Genomic DNA, 23,802 nt, shown 5'->3' on the forward strand with positions numbered 1-23,802 from the left:
AAGATGAGCTGTTGTGTATAAACATGTGAAAAATCCTACTGAACTTTTTTTTTTTAAAATTATTTTTCTTCAATAATTTTCAGAAAGATTTAAACTTTCCTCATCTTTGCATTCCAAGAAGCTGAATGAGAACTTCGCGGTGGAGCTACCCACCGAGTGCGTTTTGTAGTTTTTGCTTCTTTACTGAATTGTGAGAAAAAAACCCTCAAAAAACTAGCATCATGCATCATACGCTAAAAAATCTTGAAGGGAGATGATGAAGACTGTTGTTAAGGGCATTTGACTTGGATCATCTTTAGAGGGAGATAAAAAAGAAAGGAAGATTACCTTGGGAAAAAATACATACAAAACCAGTCAGATTGTAAAGCCTCCGATAAAACCCTACTCTCAGCAAGTTACGTTGCAGGGGCAGGGGGAAAGCAGCTTCTCTGTCCGTAATGTGTATTTTTTTTAACATTTACAAATTATTTTTGACTTAGCCACGCAGGGAGCCTACTTTCAACCCTCAATTTGGAAATCATGGAGGCTTTATAAAGTCTTCCACCTGCATCTCTTTTTTGCATCACAGTTCTTTATCCTCTAAAGGATGAAAACCCTGGCATATAAAAACTTTGTTAAGCTGTCACTATCAATAGAGTAAAAAAAAATAATGGTTGACAAAGAAGAAACAAATTGCATCTTCGAATAAGTTTCCTTCATGCTCTTGTTAAAAGCTATAACCTCTGATGTTAACTAAATTTAACCCATTCTGACCCTTGCAGTGGCCCTTAACCTTTTCTTTATTCTGCTTCCTGTGGTTGCTGAAGAAAACTGGCCCAGTCATTGGAAAAGCGCTCTCTGTTGCACACAAAGCCCCAGCCTCGCTGCTAGTCTGTCAGGAGGGAGAGAATAGACGGGGAGGTCAGCACCTGTGCTGAGAAGCAGGTGACAGGGAACTGCTTGGACCATTCTAGGGCAAGTTGTAATAGTTTCTACCCTTTAAATATCGCACTGTAGTTTCGGGTATTCAAGGCAGCGAAGTTCACGTTTTCTTTGTGAATGCAGACTTTAAACAAATTAATCTATTGCTGTTCAACTGACTGTAAAATTAGTAGATTTACTGTTGCAAAAAAAAAAAAAAAAAAAAAAGGAGAGCTTTCACTTCCACTTTAATAAGGTCACGGATGTGTCCTAGGCTGCCAACAAAAGCAGCTTTTAAAATCTTCGCAGCTGAACCCAGCAACTTGCAAAGGCGGCAGAACAATGTCTTAGATGTACAGTGGAAACTCCTCTCCCTACAGTCAAGATGTAAAACTAGGCAGTTAAAACACTTTCTACACTGGGAAGTTTTAGCTTTAATTGTGTCTCGCCCCAGGGACCCACGGGCTTGCTTTTATGATTAACGATTTAATAAATTCAGTCAGCCTTGCTTTTCAGGGAGCAAAATCAGTTCTTTGCCTGGATTCGGTAAATCAGCACAAGCAATTTAACGGCAGAGCATGCATCTTCAAAAGATTTGTTTGAATTCCTGTAACAGGGGCAGATCTCAGAAACCAAACAAAACTTTAGCTGTTTCAACTGTATTCGTATATTCTGTGTAGGGCATCAGTTAGCAGTGACTGTTTACCACTCAACAGAATTTTGGTGTTTGCCTTAATTTTTTGCTGTCTCTTGCTAGAATAAAAATAGAGAAGTGTGCGTAGGAAGCACACTTTCAAAAGCTGGCGATGGAAAAGGAGTAAATGAGCTACTGCAGAATCCCGGAGTCTGGACCTACTACATCCCCAGCATTCCTCTGTCTTTTAAATACGCGTTTACTCTGACGTGTTCTCTGCCATATGGCAATGCTCAGCTCAGCACAAGGGAGTTTTTCACCTGAGTTATGTGCAAAAGTCTTTTATAAACACGAAGGGGAAAAGGAATACTAAGGAGCGCATAGGGGAGGTTACGGCCCCTCTCCGAACCAGGGGACTGCAGAACCACACAGCCGTGTCTGTAACGAGCAGGAAGGTGGAGGCGAGCCACGCCAGCTGCTGCTGAAGAGCAGGGATGGGGAGGAGAGGGACTCTCTCCAACTCTTCCCCAAAGCTTCCCCGCCGAAACGCCCTGTGAAGGAGGGAATTATACAGAAAAACAGGAAAATGGAGGTGCACAGGGTAAGCAGCCCTCAGGATGCTCAGTACTTTTGCAAGCACAAGTGTGCAGGAGACTAATCACAGCTTTAGCAGTAAGACTGAAAACAACCGCTGTCCCACCCGCTGCTACTGGTTCACAACCAGGAGCCCCAGGCACTGCATAAACCCAGCAATATCAGTAATAAATTCCTGATGATCTTGTTTGGCACTTGAAATTGTTTGGATCTGATATCGAGAACTACAGCTCCAGTTCAGAAAGCGGCAAGACGTTCACCGTGGACCAAAGTACGACCTGTCCTCCACCCCGAGCCAGCAGGTCCGAGCTCCTTGCAGGCGCAGGGCACTTCAGCAGCTTGCTTCCTCCTTCCACAAAATGAATGATGGAGCGTGAATGCAAGTAAACTATAGCCTTGCATCTCCAGGTAAGCACTTTGTCACCCAGCTAAGGACACTCTCGCTCTCTGCTGGGCATTACAAGCAGCTTACTGTACCCAGAGCGAATAGCTTCAGGGGGAGATAGACCCCAAACCACAGAAGGACTGGAACCGGTTTCCAATATCCTCAAGGGACAAACAAACTGTCCCCCACAGATTGGTTGTGAATGTGGAGGAAGCTGCCCAACAGCATCTTGAGTCTCGCATTAATTAATAACATCAGTAACATCCACACTGGCAGATCACTACACTGTTCATGTATGAGAGCAGGAAATCTCTCCATCCACCATCCTTTCTCCTTCTCATATATTTGCATTTGAAATTATCTAAGGCATGAATTTTCTACGGTTTGGCAAGAGGTCTAGCAGAACAGGCCTTGATTTGGCACACAAAATAATAAAGTGAAAACAACAACTTTGCTAACCAGCTTGGGAAACTAAATGTCAAATGGGAAAAAAGACAGATGCAGATTGAGGAATTAAAAAACAAATAAATGACTGAGAGTATTGTCAGGCGTGGGCAGAGGATGATGTGCATCAGGCAAAATAGAAGGCAGAAAGTTATTATTAACTGCATTTATTACGACAGTGTCTTTCAAATAATTAAGACTGCAGTCCCACTGTGACAGGCACATATAAAAACACGGCCCCTGGACAATTACAGTGTAAACAGACATGAGACAAAGGACAAGGAGAAGGAATGCAACGAACCCCCAGAAAGATCCAAGTTAATTGAGGACAAACAGCACGAGAAGGCTGCACCATTTCTTGGCACACTAATTAGAAAGGCATGAAGTAAAACAAACATCAGGTTTAAACTTAATGGAATTAAGTAAAGGGAAGAGAGATGGAATGCAAGTTGTATGCTCCAGAGTACCTTGTTTTCATGCAGGTAGTTTTTATCACAGTGAAGAGGATTATTAGCTTTATTGCTCCTACTAATATTGCTGAAAATTATCTGTCTTGTGGGGATGGTTCTCAGTGAGGCAATAGTAGCTAACTGCAAGCTGGGCCATTGACAAGCTCTCCTCTAATGCATATCGCAGAGCTGAGGATGCAAAAAAAAAAAAAAAATCTCTCTCTGAGCTTCAGCTCTGCCAAAACTTCCCTTCACAGTTATTCAAATTCCACACTTGATTTCCAGACCATGAAAAGAGCAGCAAGAAACATTTTTGCCTCGCCTTTTCTCATTGTGGAATATTTCATTCTCCACAACTGGATACTTTAGAATTTCAATAATTTATGTTTCAAGAGCATCAAAGCGAGATCCAGTTTTCTTAGGCGCTCTACTGATGTAAGTGATGGCAATCCCTGTTCCCAAAGAACTTACAACTGTAAAGGCATAAAGCCCGAGCAAAATCAAGAAATGAACAAAAGAGCAGGATGGAAAAAACAGGCGCTGTTTGCATAGCTACAGTTGTCAGCCAGGCTGTTAACACAACTCACCATCTACTTAGCTAATTCTGTTCATGGCATTTTTCCATATTCATTACTGCAGGCAAGGAGTTTTAATGAGAATACGGTGATATGAATGAATTCCAGATTGTGGACTGATTTAGTAAAGTTTTCTGGTTTTGCACACAATTACCATTCGATGTCTTCTGTGAAGACGGAGAGCACAAAGCAACGGCAGACTTTTTTTGCACGTGTGTACCAAAATGACCGTACCAAAACAACGGCACGTGGAATTAAACTATTCTAAGACCACAGTTAAGAACAGAAAGCTTTCAAACCAAAAAGGTGAAGCTCAGATTTTCATTGTGTTTCTTCTTCCTGGGCAGGAAGGGGGCAGAGGAAAGAAGGCTCGCTTAGTTGTGGCCCAAAAAGTCCCGATTTTTTTAAGCGGGAAGGACGGGGGGGGTCTCGCCTTGACACGCAGGGCCGCCACGGGGCGGGGAGAAGAGGAAGAGGAAGAGGAAGAGGAAGAGGAGGAAGAGGAAGAGGCAGGGCAGTCTCCACCTCCCGCCGGCCCGGCCCGCTCCCCCGGTTGCTGCAGGGGGCCGGCGGCTCGGCTCGGTTCGGCCCGGCAGGTAAGAGCAGCCCGGCACGGGGAAGGGGGGGGGGGGGGCCGGGGACCGGGCCGCGGGAGCCCCGGTGGGCTCCGGGTGCCGCCCGCAGCGGGTGCCGGGGAGCCGCGCACACGGGGGCGGTCACGGAGTCGCACGGACGGACGGACGGACCTGGCCCGAGCTGCGACACCCGGGAACGCGAGCACAGCAGGCGCAGCGTTCGCCCCGCAGGAATCCACGCGTGAAATTAAAACGGCGTCTCGGTAGCTGTCCTCGCTAGTACGTGGTCTAAGCGGTGGAAATGCACAAAGCAAAATACGCTTACGTATGGCCATAAAGGGGGCCATTTTCTTTCTCAGGCAGTTAAGGCAGGATTTATTAGACTTAAATAGCAACAGAAAATGAAGGCGGATAAAGGCCAACCCGCGTATTTAGCACAGCAAGATTAACATCTCTTCAAAATAAACTATTACTCCATCGCTGTGATACCACTACTTAGTTTTAGAAGTCAGTAACTGACAAAGGCAAGCCAGGCTCCTCTGAATGCAAGATAAATTTACTTACAGTGTTTTATAACGCACCCAAGCGATACCCAGATTACGGTCTGTAAGTCTGCAGTGCACGATCCACAGCTGGTGCATGAAACCGTTTTAAAAATAAGGACTTCTCGGCTTTTGCGTGGCCGCGCCGATGACGCGCAAAGATACCTGCGCGTCGGCGGTGGGTGTTTAGTTGTAGGGCCGTCGCCACAGCCAAGAAAAAGCTGTGTTTTCCAGGGGCCGTGGTTCTGGTGTGGACTCGGCAGAGGCAGAGCCCGGGGCAGGAAGGGACGGTAGCTCTACCAGCTGCTTTTGGACCCTGCTGTAAATATCCAGGTATTTATCTTCTGTGCCCTGTGGCTAGCTGAGTTCAGGGTCCTGCTATAGCACACAGCCACGTCAGGCTGCCCTGTTTATGAACTGATCCGGTACCGTCTTCAAGCCGTTTATATCAGTTTTGTCCCTGCTGCGAAAACTTGAAGTCTGTCCCAGGCTCCAAACTGTCCCCGTTTTCAGACTAAGTTTATTCACAGGCAGGTCATTGTAATTGTTCCCGGGCCAACACTGCTTAGAGTTATAAATAGTTCCTTATCCTTGCTGATTGCTTGCACCTTCTCCATGTATATGTACGCACATGGATACATGTCTACACAATGTCAAATGTATATACATGTATGCGTGTATATAATTACAGAGTGGAGTCACATTCCTTCTTAAGGCAAAAGAAGTCACACTCTTGCCAACACCTCTGGTATGACCCGACCCGTTTTTTGGTTTCCTATATCATCTTTGGCTTCTCCTGTACTTGCTGCCTTTTAAACATGGAATACCAAAACTGCAGATAATACTGCACAGTTTGCTCTTTATTTCTACAGTTTTTGCAGCTGTTAAAAACCGGCTGATTTCTGAAGCTTTGAACAAAATGCAAGTAATGGTCAGGTGTACCAAAACTGCCAGGGGGGTTCCATGAACCAGGGAGAAATGGGGAAAAAAATATAATGGAAGAAACGTCTCAAAGATCAGTTTCACTAGTCTTCAAATTTCAAGCACTGGTGTATTTTGAGGCTTGTTTTGAAAGTTTACAGCTTCATGAGTACCATGCCAGGACAGAGGCCTGTAACAATTTATTTAAATCATAATTTGCAAGTGGGGATCTTAGGTATATGAATCTGTTGCTTATTTTCCAGTCGAGGTATAGCAGGCAAGTCTTATCTGTGTCTCTATTTTTCTCTTTTTTCATCATTGAAAAAGAAGAAGAATACCATTATCAGTGTTTTTATTAGATGGTTCTGGTGAAATGGTACTTAGGTGCATGCTTTCTGTATGTATGAAATCTAAATAGTTTTGATAACTGGAAAAAATCAGCTCACTGTGAATAGGAACTTGCCACCCTAAATTTAATGTTTGTGAAAAACTGCGAAAGTCAGTTGATACTTTAAATGTCTGATAAAATAGGTTTAAAATTAAGGTACTGTTTTCACTTTGAAGCATGGCTGAATCAGTAGAACTTGAGCTTAAAAGACAGTGAAGACTTTTTTTTTTTTTAAGGTTACTGAAATAATATTGGTGCTTAATCCGTATAAGACCAAGTAACTAGCTGGATTACTTCCACAAAATGACATTTGGAAAACTCAGAAAAATACACAATTTGGGGTCAGTGCTGTGAGAAGCAAGTTGCACGCTAGCTATGGAAGAGTTTTCAACCCTGTGACAAACCATATTTTCAAGTATAGTACCGGTTACTTCATCGTGTTTTAATGCCAAGGTGAAGATTTTGCATGGCAGTCTTACTCTGTATGGTCAAGGCTTTGAAATTCCAAAACCTTACAAAACACAGAAGAGTCAGACTGCAGATGTTGGGATAGCTGCTGACGGATGTTGCACAAATCGCCACTTTATTCACTATGTGATTAGGGTGGTTCTGAATTAATGTGGCTTAAATGAAACACTTTCCAAAGAAGAGTATCACAACCAGGAAGAAAGTCCTAGTGTTAGATACTTCATGAAAAAAATGTGGACTGAAAATCTTAAAAGTGTGACATGCCTGTTTATTTGACAGCAAATTCTCCCTCTTAACCGTTGGCTCATCTCTGTATACACAAAAAAGCTGTGTAAGAGTAGATACTCTTGTGAGGAGAAATTAACTAGAAGTATTGGATTCTTTAAAGGAGTTCAGGCTCAAATTTTAAAATACTGAAGGTAACTCTTAATAAATTTGTTCCTTTGTCGGATTTTCTCTCTGGGTTAAAGCCCTCTGTTACTGCAGAATTACTGTTGATTGCTCATTCTGTATAGCAACACCATGCATCTTTTTCAAAGAGCAGTTTTAAGGACTAGGGTTTACTGAACTGGAGTCAAGTCTTTCTAATATAACTAGAAGAGTCTGACTGATGGGGGTAACTTGTTTTTTCCTCTTCCCTGCTTCCTCAGAATGACTGCCTTTTGTGTGATGAAACTTTTATGTCAAGCAACCAGAAATGAGAACAGATATGCAAAAAGATTCTTTGGTGCTCTTCTGACACAAACACCACAAAAGAAGGTCTTTTCTCCATTCTGGATGGTGGTACCTGACCCTGACCCTAGAAAGTCAACTGTGTTTGGACTTACTCAACCATTTTGTACAGCTGAAAAATCTCACACAGAACCAAAAAGGAAAGCAGCATTTGGAAGTGTTGGGCGAAGAATTCCCTATCGGATTTTGCACGTAATCAACCAGGATGGAGAGAGCTTGGGAAATATGCACCGAGCAGAGGCACTCAAACTTATGGATCAACATGACCTGAAACTAGTTCTCCTTCATGAGAATGCAGAACCTCCTGTATACAGACTAATGACTGGGCAGCAGATTCATGAAGAACAGCTTAAACGTGCAGCGAAGAAAAAAGCAAGTCCAAAACCAGGTATGTACATTGTTGACACTGCAACACTGAGCACTTTGAAAAATGCTGCATTAAAAGTGGTTTCAGCAGATGAAATCCTCTTACTTCCATCTGTGTAAATCCAAAGCAATGTCACTGCAGTCCACGCTGTTAAGGATTTGCAGTGGTGAAAATAAAATTTTGGATTAGTCTTCCACAGAGACGCCTTCTATTGCCTTCTCAGGATTTACTATTTTGGCATCTGCTGGCTTTTGTAAAAAATCTATTTTTATTGAAGTCAATACAACTAGACTGGTTCCACGAGACTCACTGAATTTCTGTTCTTTTACTAAGGCATAAGGTGACAGGCAGTTTTTACAAACTGAGCACCAGATACACCAATATAATTACATAATTTTGTCACCGGTAGTCATGAAACGTTCTCTTCCTAGCTTGCTGCTAGGAAGACAAAGTCTGGAGCCTTTTCTTGTACAGAGTAAGAGAACAATTTGTTCAATATTGAACACTTTTCAGTGTTTTTTATGTCCGCTTGCTCCAGCAGTTTAACAAACTGAGTTTGGCAAAGAGGTTTTAGAAAAGGTGTCTGACCTTGTATCCTCTTTTCTTATCCTCAGGCTAACGAAGGTATCTGTGCTTGGGGTAGAGTTCTGATTTTAGAGGAGAGCACTATCGTGGTAGTGAGTTTTTCTGTTCAAGAAACTACAAAAAGATTATTCAAATGGTAACTACTTTAGAGAATCTTTAAGGAGGAAGAGACCACAAGTTGTTCAAATATGTTACAAGGCATCATACTCCCAGCTGAATATTGCACTTCACTATTCAAGAAAATGGGCTCGAGTTGAAGAGCCATCCACCTTCAGAGCTTTTACATTCAGCTATACTATGTGCAGGATGTAGGAATTTGCGCAGCAAGTCTTTAATTCCACATCCAATGCTTACCTGTTTATCTTTGTTAGACCTGCATTGTGGGTAGTATGAACAAAACTAATTAAAATAAAAATACTTGAAGCCTTCTGACCCTGAAGAGGCTTCCCTGTGCGGGTCAAACATGCACTCAGTCTCCCAGTTATGGCAGTGAGTGTGAGATACCAAGTAGCCACCTTCTAAGGTGAGAGTGGTGCATGCTGAGACAACGAGACTGAGATGCTCTGTGTATGAGAAAGCAGCATGGGGGAAGGGAGTTAAGCAGACAAAGCACCATAAGCTGTTGAAAGACAGCAAGTAACACAGGTTTGTCAGATGCTAAGCCAACACAGTTTTAGTTCTGTTTTAAACAGGGGTGGTTCAGAAGGAGTTATCCTTTTCTTCAGCTATTGCCAAGAACGACTTAGAGACCAAGACTAAGCAGATAGCACAGTGGATTGAAAAGAAATACCATGTTAAGGTTACCATCCGGCAAGCAAAAGATAGCAATACAGACATGGTAAGTGGACTCCTGAAAGTTGGACCAATCAATTTCATTAAACAGCTGTACTTGTATTAACTTTCCCTTATTCAGTTTTTTTAATATATCATGTACTGCTAAAATAAGTGAAGGTCTAGGTCTAGGTCCCGTGAAAGTAACGGTTGTTCCACCTTAAGCCGCATCTCTTCAAACACTGCAGTTCTAGAAAAGTAGTCCCACAGAGACAATTCAAATACCATGCTTTCCTAAGAATGCAGTTGTAATACTGGCTTTGACAGCAGGCTCTAAGCAGTTCCTACTCCTTTGTAGCAACACCTTATTAACTGGGCTGGTGAAATTTTCCTGTCTGTGCCTTAAGCCAGCTCACTCACTGAAAAGTTTAACAGTAAATTTAAAAAAAAAAAAAAAAAACAACTGCTTATTTCAGCTGGATTATTTCAATAACCTAACTGTTCTTCTGCAGATGCGTTTTTGCAACAGTGCTAAGGTTAATTGTCCACCATTGTTGTGAAAAACTACTGGAATGGTGTTCCAAGACTGGCAAAGTAAACGTCTATAAAAATGTTAGGGAACTGGTGGCAACTCACTAGTATAATTGCAGGGCCTTGAGACTTGTCTTCATTGTCATTTTGCACAAATGTCTTTTTTATAAAGATTCCATGTAAAATTTTTTTTTTCCTTTTAATGTGTATAGTGAATTAGGTTTCCTTCATGATTCTGTCTACTAAATTGCTGGAGAAAATTGTGATATCACTTCATCCAAAAGGAACAAAACTTTTTATAGGAAGTCGAATTCACAGCAAAAGGGCAGCAGGAGGAAGAACTGGATAGGGGCGGGAGCAGAACATTTCATGACACAGTCCAGATGGACACAGTCCATAAGTCCTTAAATTTAAAAGCTTAATTATGAGCTTAAGAGTTCAGCTTGTTATATGAACGCCACTGTATCACTCAGTTCAATACCACCATGTTCTGCTAACCTTAGAACAACACTGCCTCTTAAGAGGAAAGCCCCATTAATATGCCTGAATCTAGTGGAAGAGGAGGGTGGGGAGAAGTCAGATGCAGTCCACTTTCACGGACACCTTTAAATAGCAAAACGGGATGAATCAGGAATTCAGCCTAAGTGTTAGGAAATGGCTTAATCCCTCTGGTGACTTTCCTAAACCTGCTTGTGAGTAAAGAACAAATGGTTAGGAAAGAAGCAGCTGAAATGCTCAAACCAGGACTAGCAACTAGCTCATTTCAGCTAATAGCTAAACCACGAGCATTAGATCGTGTCATTACAGAACAGCCTGAAATATTCTTCTACCAGTGTTCGTGTATTTAGTCCTATTTTTCTCCTTTTCAGTTCATGCTTTTTGATCAGATTTTGGATACTGTGTCCGAGAAAGCCACTTATCTTTCCAAGCCAAAAGTTACTAGAGAAGGGGTGAGTACCTGTATTTTGAGACACATGTCTGACAAAGAGTTGAAAGCATACCAGAAGATGGAAAAACAGAAAAACAGTAAAGAAAGATGAAAATGAAGATCTGAAGTCAAATGAGTTGCATCAGTGACTTTATGAAGACATGTAAACAATATTGATTTTTTATTTAAAAAAAACCCCACAAACTCTAAACTTTTAATAAAGTTATTGTTGAGCTTTGCACAGGTCATTCCATAAAGAATGTTGTCTCAGTTAATCTTTACTGCAGAGTCAGAATTTCAACAGTTGGTATTTCATTTTCGATGGGCTTATCCACTGCCTTGCTTTCTGTCAGAACAGCATTCTTCCCTGGCTGCGTTTTAGGAGGAATGTAGCCGCTCAGACGAGAGGCTAAGCTCCTCTTAGGACGAGAACGCTTTGCCTGGCAGAAATAAATCCAGAATTAGCAACTTAATGTATCTATGGAACAAACGCTACTAATGTGGTGGTGAAACAAGAAATCAATGAATAGGCCATCACTGCATTATTTAAAGGAGCTTCAGAAATTAAGAATCTCCCAAATTAAGCAGATAGCTGGCCTGTTTTCCTGCTTGCAGTCACATTCTAAAACATGTACTGTTTGTTTACCCTCCTCTGAAGTGACAGGGTATGGTTGAGAGGACTTTTTCAAGAGTATAACTTACTTTCAAGTTCATCTTCCTCTTTTCAGGATCATGTACAACTGCGTGCCTTGCTAGGCTCTGCTACAGTTACAAAGAGCAGGGGGAAAAAAAAAACAACAAGAAACAAAAGGACTTAGGTTTATCATTTCAGATTATGTGATTCAGATTAGAACAATGTAAAAAATACATACCTTCATTGCAAACACTCTTCCACAGCCTGGATAATCACAAGAGAATGGTTTTTTCTCCTCATGAAAAGAGAGGATATGACTCTGAAGGTTAAATATGGTTGTGTAAGTTCTCCCACATCCTTCTCTCGGGCATTGGCAGACTTCCCTCTCCACAGCATGTGTTTTTTGATGCTGCTTGAGGTAGTCTTTCCGTTTAAAAGTTTTGTAACACTCACTGCAAACTATCGGCTCTGAGTGGGAAAGACAGGCAGAGTATAAATTAACAGCTTCTTACAGGAGCTCAGAATCAAACCCTAGCAGTCCTCTAACAATGCTAAAATCCACAAGAGATGCAAGGAACTCAGAGACTGGAAGAGAATAATACAGTATGGATTATCCAGATCTGAAATTGTACATTATACAATTTCTCGTTAACTGGATCACAAAGCAAAGTTAGTATACTGGAGTAGCATTTTCATCAGTTTAAGCTCTAGCCAGAATGGCAACCATTTTACTGATAAAGTGTTAGTAAACAAGTTTGTCTAGACACAATGACAAGTTGATGAAATGAGTTCAGCAAGGACTCCTCGTCAAATTAGCAGTTTGTTTCCCATTTGTATCAAAAGTTAAGTTCTGTTTACTAAAGCATTTGGAGTTTACCTGTATGACTGACTTTATTATGTTTCAGAAGCTCTGTCCAAGTTTTTCCAGTATATGAGCAGTTTTCTTTCTTGCATGCATAGCCTGTTGGACAGGACAGATGTTTACAATCACAAAGGTTCTGGCAAACACAGTCCAGTTTCACAAGGGGGAGTTCCACTTCTAGCACTTGAAAATTAAAAGGCCAGTATTCCTCCTCTCCTACCGTACTGCATGGTGATGGGACAAGAGGCAACGAACACAAATTAGAACATGAGAAAATCCCAACAGGTTTAAGGAAGAAACCTTGTATCACTGACATGAGTTGTCCAGAGAGGCTGTGGAATCCCTACCCCTGGAAACCTTCAAAACTTGACTGGACGCAGTCCTCAGCAACCTGGTCTGACCCTGTCTTGAGCAGGGAGTTGGACCAGATGACCTCCAGAGGTCTTTTCCAACCTAAATAATTTTATGAAACTCTCTCTCTCCTTGCTTCAGTAAAGCTACTTCCTCACCAGCCATACACTTTCACTCAAATAGATGAAAATAACTGTAGTAATACATATTATTTCTATATAAATTTTAAAAAAGATGATCTTGACCATACAGTAATATTCCAGAGTCTAAGGGGACTATATCATTCTGTCAAGCAGACAGGCTGGTTTTTAAATGAACCACAGAAAGTCAACACCATTTAAATCCCAGGACTGGAAAGGTCAAACAGCTATGAACAAGTCCCTGTCTTAAGAAAGGGATGCAGTACAAATCGCAACTTTTTGGATACTCTTCCTAGTCTCTTGGGTTGGTTTTTTTTTTCCTAGCCCTGGAAAGTGGGTTAGCTGTCAGTAGTACTGAAAGAATGGACAGGAGTGTAGCAGGATTAGCTCCAACATACATAACCTCCTCCTAACAATTCCACTTAAATAGCTTTCGCATAGGTACATTAACAACTTAAAAAATGCAAGCCTACATGGTTTTGCCAAGCTTCCGTTGGGAATTTGTGGCAGAACTGGCAACTGATCCTAACCTCTGGAGGTCTAGGCTAGTGCCTTAACCATTAGCCCATCTCCAGAAGATGGACTATTGACAAAGAAGCACATTAGGAGAAGAAATGGCTGAAGGAATCCTGAGCTCTGATCAGCCTACCACAAGTACATTGTAACTGAACACTGCAATGTCTTGCAATTGTATCCCATTTGACTACTCAAAACAAGTGTTTTGTTCGCCTGGATCACTAGGCCCAGAATGCTTTCATGTCTGTCATACATCCCTGCATACTCTCTACTGGAAGAAGTCCTTTTTACTTTGATAAAACGTAACTGAAGCAAGAAGAAAAACTGTATTACCTTCATGTATCTTCTCATGCCGCTTTAGTCGACTTGGAGTAGAAAAGTGCTTTCCACATCCTTCATTATTACATCTAGGTATAAAATAACACTGGTTTAATTCCTTTCACTGCATCTGCATATTTTTTGTTCTTTTAAGTCAAGAACAATTAAAGTGGTCAAAATAATCCCAAGTTTCCCGTCGCCTAGAGATCTGTTCTGTTGCCCCCCCCGCCTTGTAAAAGTAAATTCCATAATATGTTTCTAATAGAGGACTCTGATCCCCTCGGGAGTTAAAACTATAGTATAATTTCCACATATACAGCAAGTTAAGCTTTAGCTAAAGAATCAAGCTTCATATCATCCCTACGCAGTAGGCTCTTCAACCATAAGAGATAGAAAATGGAGGGTTTAAGTGGCTTGTACAGATCTAGCAGTCAGAGCAGCAGCAGAACACTGACAGTATTTTTGTGCCTGTCACCCAGACATACAAGCGCACTTCACTTAAGCAGAACACTCCTATTAAGTGTGTTCCACCTTTAAGAAATACAAGACTAAACTTTGCTTTCATCAGATCTATACTGATGTGTCATGTAAATAGTGGAGTTGCAATGCACATCTTCTCAGATTGGTGTCCAAGCCTTTCACTGTTTTTAAGCTACTACTCACTTCAATGTTAGCCAGCCAAGTCACTGCTTTTTACTGGAAAACAGAGGTAGCTGCATTTTTCATTACCATGCAAGCTTTTATGCTTGTATTTCAGACTGTGTGAAGTAAAAAATGGGGTTTTTTTTGTTTATTTTTCCTGTGAACCTGTAATAAACCCTAAGAACATGTCTGGAATGCTGAAGTTACAGAGCACCAAGACTGTTGCTCAAAACAGACTACTGAGCAAAGGGCTAGTACAAGAAATGTACTTTGCAGCCATGACTACAAATTCATTCCAGTTTTTTTAAAAATGCCATGTCAATGAAAAGGTTGAAAAAAGGCACCTGTTTTCATCTACAGCGTTTAAATGGAATTGTTAAAAGTTCATTATTAAAATTATCCACCTACTTGAAGGGAGGTTCATTGGTGTGGTGACATTGATGAACTTTAAGTTGTTGATGTTTCCTGAAAGACTTGTTACAGCCTTCGAAGTCGCACTATTTAGGAAATTAAGTTATCATTAGAGGCCAAAATAATGACAGCCCAGCCCACATGTTTTTGCTGAAATCCCAATCCCAGTATTTGAACTCACACAAGTACTGCATAATAACAAGTTGAAGTATTTCACCAGATACATAAAAAGGAGCTTGTTTAGCCTCCCACTTTACAGCACCAAAGGTAATTACTCACCACATATTGCTTTTGCCGATTTTGATGCTTGCGCTCAATGTGCTTCTTTAAGTTTGATTTTGTTCCAAATTTCTGATTGCATCCATCAGCTGTACACCTGCAAATGGACTGCATTTTTTAATTATCCCTCTCAAACAGCGCTTTGTTTCCTAGGCTGATACAGAAATCATTGGACAAGAGGAATACATGAAGAATAACCAAAACTCGCAACCCAAATATAAAAATTTCCTTTAAAGACACGAAAAGCCAGAGGCTAAGTTATAGTCGAAAGCCACAGGAGAACATACCAAAGATATTTCTAATAAAACACGTAGGAATTCCTAGCTCCTAATCCAAGACGTGCAGATATTAAGGCCTTAGTAATAGGAGATAACTGCCCTTCCTTCTTTTAATTCTGAATTCTAGGGGGAGATCCGCCCACTCCTTTAAGTGTCTATTATGGATCACTGCCAGACAGGAGGTTTTAGGCTGAGGAGATTCCCCACCTCTCACCCTGTGTGCGCGCTGCTAAGGCAGTCCTCACGATGCCACAGCCAGCCATGCGTGCTCTGTAGCACCCGCACCCGTTTTAGCTCCCCTTCGCTGCCCTAAGGGCAAGCGTAATCCATCTGAAGAAGTAAAAAATTCCGCCTTACTCGAACGGCTTTTCCCCCGTGTGCGTAAGGAGGTGACGAGCGCGGTGGAAATCTCTCGTGAAGCCTTTACCGCAGCCCTCGTAATGGCAGACGTACGGCCTCTGGAAGAGAGAGGGGCACTTTGGGAGACCGCAGACCCACACCTCGGCGGGGGGGGGGGGGGGGGGCTCGGCCGTTTCCAGGAGGATTCCATCGGCGGGATGCCCCGGCGGCGGGATTGCTGACACGGCCCACGCAGCCCGCCCTGCCCCGCTGCTCTGGGTACCCCCGCAGGGGCCCGAGGCCCCCTCACCTCAGTCACACGAACCGCCCCCCGCCCCGCCGACGGGGAGGGCCGAAAGGGAACCCCGCGTCGCTGTTCCCTCAGGTCACGGCCCGGCTCACCTCACCCGTGTGCCGGCAGAGGTGGGCGTCCAACCTCCAGGCCTTGTTGAAGGTGGCGTCGCAGCCGGGGAAGGAGCAGATGAAAGGGCGAGGGGGGGGGGAGCGCTCTCCCGCCGCTCCCGCCACCGGGCGCGGGCGCGCGCGCGGCCCCCCCGCCCCCCTGCGCGCTCCCCGCCGCCCGCTCCCCGGCCATGCGGGAGGGCACGTGACCGCCCCCGCCCCGCCCCGCCCCGAGCGGGGAATGTCCCCTCCCGCCTCCCGTCGGCCGCCAGGGGCCGGGCGGGGCGCGCATGCGCGGTCCGGCGGGAGCCTGAGGCGATGGCGGCGGCCCGTGGGGGCCGGGGGTTTGTTGCCCCCGGCGTGGCCGCGGCTGCGATTTTCCCCAGCGTGGCACGGCGGTCGCGATCCCGCCTTGACCCGCCGTCCGCTGTCGGGGCTGTGAGAGGTCCCACGTCCTCCTCAGCGGAGAGCTTGATCCTGAAAGCAGCCCGGGTCCGCCGTCCCTTCTCCATCACCTCATGCGCCAGACGCTGACCCCCTTGTGCTGTCTGGTATGGAGCCGCCTCACACACCAGAGGAGATCCGGTTATGAAGAGATGAAAAAGCCCTAATTCTGGGTCCTTCCACAGAGCAGCCCTTCAGGGGTTTTAGGGATATAGGAGCTCTGCTGCCTCCCTGAGAAGCACTGCATGGAGCCCTGGGCCAAGGTCTTTCCAAGCCGGCTTGGTTTGAGTCCCTGCCTTGCCAGGGGAGAGGATGGGTCTGCATGATGCTGGTTAGACCCAGACATCAGCCTCTGCTGCACACTCCCTACCGCCTGCCCTGCGGTTGAGGCGTTTGCAGCCCAGGCCGAGGAGTTTGCTGTCCGGGATCCCATGGCAGAGGGGGTCTGTCACCCTGGCCTGTGGTCATGCTGTGTCCCCAAGCTGCCTGAGGTCTCAGCTAGGGGAAGAGGACATGGGACTGCACTGAGCTGAGGGGCTCCGATACCTCCCTGGTACCTGACTTGCCATGCCAAGGTATCGCATCATCTGCCCTGCTTTGCACCGTTTGAGTTGTCACCGGACCCTACCTGCTGCAATTCTTCCCACAGACTGAGGGACAGGGGAGAAAGCTGGAACAGGACTGTGACAAGGGAAATACCCCAGGGAGAAGAACTCCCATTCTTCCTTCTCCATATGTGTCCTGAGAGCTGGGAAAGGCTGGGCAGATGCTGGTGCTTGGGGCAGGCTAGGGAAATGGGGGAGGAAAGTGGGAGGATAAGGAGCAGGAATCAAGCCTATGAGGGCTGGAGGAGAGAGGAAGGGACATGTGAAGTGAGATGACAGGAGTCCTGGATGAGGTACCCCCGCTGGGCAGAGTGAGGAGTTCATGCCGGGCCAGAAGCAGATCCTCATGGCCCTGGGGAATGTCTCTTATCTCACTCATCTGTAGCAGGAGTAAGGGGAGGGCTGAATCAATCAGTCAGACCCTCACAGAGCAATGGCAGGATACCACCTTATTTTTGGAAGGGAAGTCAGTCTGAAACTCAGCTTTTAACAAATACTAACCAAAACACTTAGAAGAAAAAAATCACTGTGGTTTTTTTTGTCTCAGAACTGCAATAAAAAACAAACCTGAAATTTTAAAAAGTTATAAATCTTCCATTTTGGGACTTTGCCTGTGAAAACTTGGTATTGCCTCAGGCCTCTCTAACACGGGTGAGGAAATAGCATGTGAGTGAGAAAACTACTGGCTACACAGAGAGCAAATACTCATCACATAGGGTTTTGCTCTATGCAATGCCAGGTAGAGATTTCAGCAGAGTCCTCTGGGAATTTGAATCCCATTTTGGAAATATATAAATAGAGGAAGACTCCAGGCCTGAGGGATTCTCATTGTGTTGTGCTGTTGATGTCTTCTGAGGTGACTACTGAGGGAGGATTTCGAAGAGTCCTCTAGTAGAGCTGGAAAGAGCAGTGGGTTCCTTTTCAGATTTGATCTTACCATTTTCCACTGTGGGAGGTGGAAGGTAAACCTTTTGAGAGGTAAACATATGCAGTGGAGAAAAATAAATCTGAAGATGTATATTTCCAACACAAGGTCTGCACTTCTACTCATAAATTTTAATAATCTGTAAGCTGAAAGGGAACGAAAAAACCAGAAAACTGAGGTAGTTCATTCCCTCAAGAAAAAAACAACAACACGCAATGACACACACACACACACGCACGCACACCCAAAACCCCACAGGGCAGTAAATCCCTCAGATTCTGATTAAAACTATTCCTTTAAGCTGGCAGGATCTACCCAGAATTAAGTATCAATTCAGGAAAGACTGCACATAGTGCCGTGAATACTCATTTCCCTCTGAAGAACTGCTGAGTGAATGGGCTGTGCATCTTTGTCTACCAAAGGCTGTTTCATTCTCCCATCCCATTGTTCTGCTGTAGGTGAAGTCGTATTTACTTTGTCTCCAAGAAAAGTAGTTCCTCTTTATGCAGCACAGTTGAAGTCCAAAGATCTCATGTTTATGAACATTACACAGAAATTATTTCAATGTGTACTAAAATGCAGATAAATACATTTAAATGTACTTACAGAGTAGCTGTGGAGTTGCAGAAATTATTCCCCCACATGAGAAAGTTTTCAAACTGAAAGATTACTTTTTCCCATAGACTTGTTGCAAGCTAAATACTGGCTGTTTGAGGCACCATGTATCTAAGGTCTCTTGGCCTGGACCAGTGGAAATGGGATGCAGTGGCTCTCACTTAAGAATGACACTAATTACTATTTATGTGGTTTTAGCTGGTCCCTGCAAGTTTTGTGACTGTAACTGCAATTGCATTGTCAACAATCCTGCGACAAGACCAGACACATATCTAAAAAAAGGCTTTCTGCTTTCCAGAGTGAGTGGAGAAATGGTGTTGAGTAGCTCCATAAAGTTGGCAATAGTTGTCAGGAAACTTCCTGAAGTTTGTGGAGAAGTTCCTTGGTTAGGCATGGTGAACTGTCACATGACATAGGATGGAAGTGGAAAAAAGCAAAGAAGTAATTCTAGCATTTCTTATAAAGGTGAAACTTTGAGCTTTTTATTAGTAGAAATGTGAAAATACCGCTGTGGCAGATGTGCTGGAAACCTATGGTAGTATGATCCATAATCACTCCTATGGATCACCTGATTGTGAAAGCAATAGTGTAGTTTTCCAACTACAGGTAAGAAAATTCATCTTTCTAGGAAGAGAGCTTTGTGTTGCCAGCAATATTTAAGATTGTCTCTCACAGAGAAAGCAAACATTTAGCTGAAAAGGGCTTTTTTCTCCTCTGGGCAATAAATACCTCAAAGCACAAAACCAGCAAAGGTTGTTTGGTAGTTGTTCATTTTTACACAGTTGGAAAGGGAATAGACTGTTGTCTGATTATTTCCAAGATCATAAAGAAGCTGCAGTAGCAATATTTGAAAAAGTAAAAATAATGTACTGTAGTCAAATGTTTTGACCTTGACAGTGTATCAATATTTGCAGTGGATGATGCTTAATGTTAACTTGAGACATCAGTCTGTCTAGAAGTTCATGAGAAATCAGAACAAGTATTCCTCCTAGGTGTTTGCTCAGCCCATGTACAGCATGCTGCAGGAAATGGCGTTGCAGGTAATTCGTTATTTGGCTGTAAAAGCAGTGAAAGAAGTTCTCAATCATACTTCCTCATCAGCTACAAGGTTTCAGGATTGCAGATGATAGTCCATTTTGGCAATACTGAATATGTAGGAATGTTGAGGCATGTCCCCGTGGGGTGATTATTTCCATAGTTTTCAGTTGTAAGGATGTCAAAATATTACCCAGGTGCTGGCACTCATGGAAGACATTTAGCACAAATGCCTTCTTGGAACTGCTATGTCCTTCAAGGCTGACAAAGGGGGAGATGACAGACACGTCCAATGAAGGAATTCTTACATCTTTCAGCCTGCTGACAATGTCTGAACACAAGAGCAATCTGATTTTGCATCTCCTCAATTTTATGTCAATGCATTAGTTGAAAGGTAACTTACAGGATATGTAGTTGTTCTTGAAGGTTTCAGACTTGATGAAAGGCAGCATATGGATAATTAGAAGGAGGAATACTGTATGGTGAGTGGTCAGTAAAGCTGATGCTTCAGGAACCTGGCATTAGGAAATCTACATCACAACTTAAATTCTAGTTCTTGACATTTCTTAAAAATTCTGGAATTAACTACTTGTATCTGTCCAAAATGCAGCAGTGAAAATAAAGTTTCTTTGGGTAAACAGGTATGGGAAGACTGAAGAAACACATTAAATGCTATGTTAACCTGAACTCTCAATTGAAGTTATTTTCAATTGTACAAATTAAAAAAAATATTATTTTATTAAAATGCATTGAAAGGCATCCAGGTTGCTTAGTAACTTTTAAATTGTTCTGAGATATATTTGTGTACTGGAGAAATGTACCGGTGAGGGGGAAAAAAAGAAAGCTACATGATGGGAAATGCATATTTTCCTAACACAATTCCTAAAATGACATGTTTGCCAAGTAGTCATCCCTTATTCCTACCAAGAAGACAGTCTCCCTCACACTGTCCATCATGTCAGAGACAAAGTTGTCGCTTGATACTAGACTTGAAGTCCTAGAACATGGAACAGCTCAGGTTGGAAGGGACCTCAGAAGATCATCTGGTCCAAACTTTCGTGGAAAAGGGAGCCTAGATGAGATTATCTACCATCTTGTCCTGTTGCGTCTTGATGAAAGTCAATGCAGAGGAGGGGATAGAAAAGGCTATTCCTCTTAAGCATTTTCATCCCGTGGGATTACTATAAGCAAAAATGAAAGAAGACCAAAATGTGAAACGCAATCAAGAGGAAGCCCCGAAAGCTGGTCTCTTTCCTTGTTAGGACAAATGTGGATGGGAAGAGCTAGGGGTGGGAGAAGGGCTCTGGTATTGAGGAGGTTCAGCCCAGCCACACTGGAAGTGCTTCCTGCATCTACTCTGTTACTGCTGTAATCTTCCCTACCATTTTCCCCAGCTCCAGCCTACTGGCAAGATTATATGGACCCCAACCCCCCCAGTCCTCCTCACAACAATGGCTTTATTCTCTCCTTCATCAGAGCATGGGCTCTTCCTCCTTCCCTAAATCACAAGCTTGTCCCATGGCTAAGGGAGAGCAGGTGAAGCACGTGTGAATTATGCAGACTGGATGCCAGAGGTGAACTGCAGTTATGATAATGATTCCTTGATCTCCCTGTTTACAGAATTACAGCTGGCTTGTAATGGTGCCAGTGTCCTCAGGAGCCCTTTCTAGGGATTTCTGGGAACCACAAAAAACATGTTAGGAAGAGGATGGAGTTAATCAGTTGGGCTTTCCTGCTGCTATATTCAGCCTAGCAAGCTGCCTCCGACAGATGTTTCTGCTTTTAGGCCACAAGGAACTTTATTGACTGGCTTTCCCTGTGTTCAAGAAGCACGTAAAGCTACCAAAGACTTGTTTCCCATAAGAGCATTTTCTTGTCAGGCGATATTTTTCTATCTATCTCTGGCGTAGTGGTTTTTAATAAATCTCTCAATAGACTGATCCCCCAAGAAAAGAAATAGAGGAAATCCCTGTTACCTGATTTTCTCTCCTGCCCGCAGGAGTCATGGGCTCTAGGTGACAGCAAAGTTGCAGAGCAGAGCTGTACAGAGCAGTGCCCAGAACCCTCTGCGCCCCATCAACCCTCCCGTCTGCTATCCTGACCTGCCTGTCTTGTGGTGAGGAGTCAGACCTTGAATAAAATCTCCTCCAAGTCATACAGACCAAATTAGGGCCAGGTCCCGGGTGTTCCTTGCACAGTTTGAGGCCAGTCAGTTAATATCTCTGCCTGGGTCTTCTATCTACCTGTCTCCCACGGCTTGTGTGACAAGAAGGTAAACCTGACTGTGTGAGCACCCGTGTGAGCTGGCTCCCTGCAAGCCCTCTCCGGATGGGACGGGGGAAAGGAGGCCTTGAGTGCAGCTCCTGCGTGGGCTGTGGGGTGACGGAGGACCCCCCTCCTGGAAAACACCTCCTCCCCCCATTCCTGCGCCTGCCTTGCTGTGTTAGCCCTGAAGGATTTACCTACTCGAGCATTCGGCTCACCCAGCTGTTAGACAGGATCAGACAAGACCAGGTGAAAGCAAAATGTCTCCGATTCTCCATTTCACCATCGTAGTCCCTTGAAGTGACCAAAGTTACACTTCAGACCCCGGCACAGCTCCAGGAAGGAGCTGCCTGCCCAAAGGACGTTGATGGGGTTATCGGTCCTCCCTGGCTCATGGCACAGCTGATTTTCAGAAGGGACATAACACCCAGCATCGTGTCTGCCCTGCAAATGGTGCCTTTCCTAATCAGTCACAACTGTCTGTGCTCACAGCACTGGCCTCTCAAGGCATCACATTACATGGGTCAATAAGGACGGCAGTTATCTATCTGACCAAAATTGCAGGTGCAAAATTATGCCTGCAGCTATCTGGGGCCATAAAAACAAGGCATCCTCTGAAGGCCGGTTGCAACAGAAGCTGCTGCACAGTGGCTGTACGAGTCCTTCCTCTCCCAGCCGAGCCCTGCGGGATGCTTCTCCGGCACGTAGTCTGTTCACTTGGAAGAAGGAGAAATGCAATTTCACCCATCCTCTCCTGGCAGTGGTAGCTAGGAGAGACGGTTATTTTAGTGGACCATAACATTACTATAATAATTGCTGCTTTGTCAAACAGAATTATTAGTCTGTCAGAAATGCATTAGACAGCAATAGTTGTCTCAAATGCCTGTTAATTATCTAAATAAGCAAATTTGCTTCCTTTCCCACCGTGGTCACTAGTGTCTTGTATCATTTCTGCAGACAAAGCTGTGATCTTGCAAATACCCCTGCAAGTAGTTGCTATTACAAGGCTTGTCTCCTCGAAGCGCAGAGGCTGCCGATGCAAGAAAGAGATGCCAGACTAGTTCCCCAGGGCCTGATTCAAATCCTTTTGAAATCAGTAGAGATACTCCTAGTCTTTCATGGCTTTGGATTGTATCCTCAGATAGTAACTTTTTCCAGGCAGGAATTTTGCTTCAAACATCTCTTGAATACACCTGGGAGATCTGGCACCCGATAAAATACTCAGCCTTAAGCCAATATAGCCAGTGGAGCCCCTGAATATGTTGTATTTTTTTTCAACATACAGTATTTCTCCTGGGGAAAGCAACAACCTGATACGCTTTCTTGTCCAGAGTCAGACCTGCAGTAGCTTTTTAGTTGCTCGGAGACATCCAAAACCTGAAAACGTGGCTTTCAGCGTAAGGGTTTGAGGCTGCCGACATCCGCGGGGCTTCAGTGCATGGTTTCAAGGGTTTGCCCTCCTGCCCACCTCCCCTGCGCTCCCCCTGTGCCTGCTTGTGTCCCAGCACCCCCTCCTTGAAACGCCAACGCTCGCAGAGCCACGAACTCTGCTCCGTCAGGCAGGGATGCCTGCCTGCTCCACCTCCCAGAAGCCAAAATCCCAGGAGACTGTCCCCACTGCCATCACGGGCCAAACCATGGGATGTTTCCCTGCAAAACCCCTGTCCCCCGCCGTCCCCGTCGCCCCAGACCTTCCCCCGGGGCTGCTGTGCACAGGCTGTGGCAGTGAGCTCCCCGTCCCTGAAGAAAAGCATCTTCAGAAGGTAAATTTGTGCCTCGAAGCTGCAGCACAGAAGGAGGTCCCGCGGGGCGAGCGTAGGACAGGGTGGCACTGCTGGCGTGGGTGCAGCGTCCCTTGAGCAGGGGCCAGGTGAGCCCAGGGGTGGCTGGTGGTGCACCCACCAGTTTGAGTCATCTCAGGGGTGTGCTGGGAGCCAGCCCTTCTTCGCCTC

General features: G+C 44.3%; 2 protein-coding genes across 3 annotated transcripts in view; one reads left to right on the forward strand and one right to left on the reverse strand.

Annotated features, from left to right (window-relative positions):
* Window positions 1-4,514: 4,514 nt before the first annotated feature.
* MTIF3 (mitochondrial translational initiation factor 3) lies at window positions 4,515-11,046 on the forward strand. Of its 2 annotated transcripts, none has more exons than XM_041118540.1 (5): window positions 4,515-4,577; window positions 5,333-5,431; window positions 7,526-7,995; window positions 9,285-9,397; window positions 10,731-11,046. In XM_041118540.1, the coding sequence occupies exons 3-5, from the start codon at window positions 7,527-7,529 to the stop codon at window positions 10,899-10,901; spliced, it is 753 nt and encodes a 250-aa protein (XP_040974474.1). In that variant the 5' UTR covers window positions 4,515-4,577; window positions 5,333-5,431; window position 7,526; the 3' UTR covers window positions 10,902-11,046. The 2 variants fall into 2 exon arrangements, with proteins under 2 accessions (XP_040974474.1, XP_040974473.1); XM_041118539.1 differs by having other exon boundaries at window positions 4,518-4,577; window positions 9,252-9,397.
* The window catches only part of GTF3A (general transcription factor IIIA), a 68,706-nt gene continuing 55,857 nt past the window's right edge, over window positions 10,954-23,802 (reverse strand). Inside the window, exons 3-12 of the mRNA XM_030043263.2 lie at window positions 16,124-16,397; window positions 15,962-16,078; window positions 15,578-15,678; window positions 14,943-15,039; window positions 14,661-14,749; window positions 13,626-13,699; window positions 12,301-12,384; window positions 11,662-11,891; window positions 11,492-11,551; window positions 10,954-11,229 (exon numbers count right to left, since the gene is read on the reverse strand). Of these exons, the coding sequence (XP_029899123.1) occupies window positions 11,068-11,229; window positions 11,492-11,551; window positions 11,662-11,891; window positions 12,301-12,384; window positions 13,626-13,699; window positions 14,661-14,749; window positions 14,943-15,039; window positions 15,578-15,678; window positions 15,962-16,078; window positions 16,124-16,397 (1,288 nt within the window). The 3' untranslated portion in view covers window positions 10,954-11,067. The remainder of the gene's footprint in view (window positions 11,230-11,491; window positions 11,552-11,661; window positions 11,892-12,300; window positions 12,385-13,625; window positions 13,700-14,660; window positions 14,750-14,942; window positions 15,040-15,577; window positions 15,679-15,961; window positions 16,079-16,123; window positions 16,398-23,802) is intronic.

Source organism: Aquila chrysaetos, chromosome 19 (assembly GCF_900496995.4).
Source record: "Aquila chrysaetos chrysaetos chromosome 19, bAquChr1.4, whole genome shotgun sequence".
NCBI classification, from domain to species: domain Eukaryota; kingdom Metazoa; phylum Chordata; class Aves; order Accipitriformes; family Accipitridae; genus Aquila; species Aquila chrysaetos.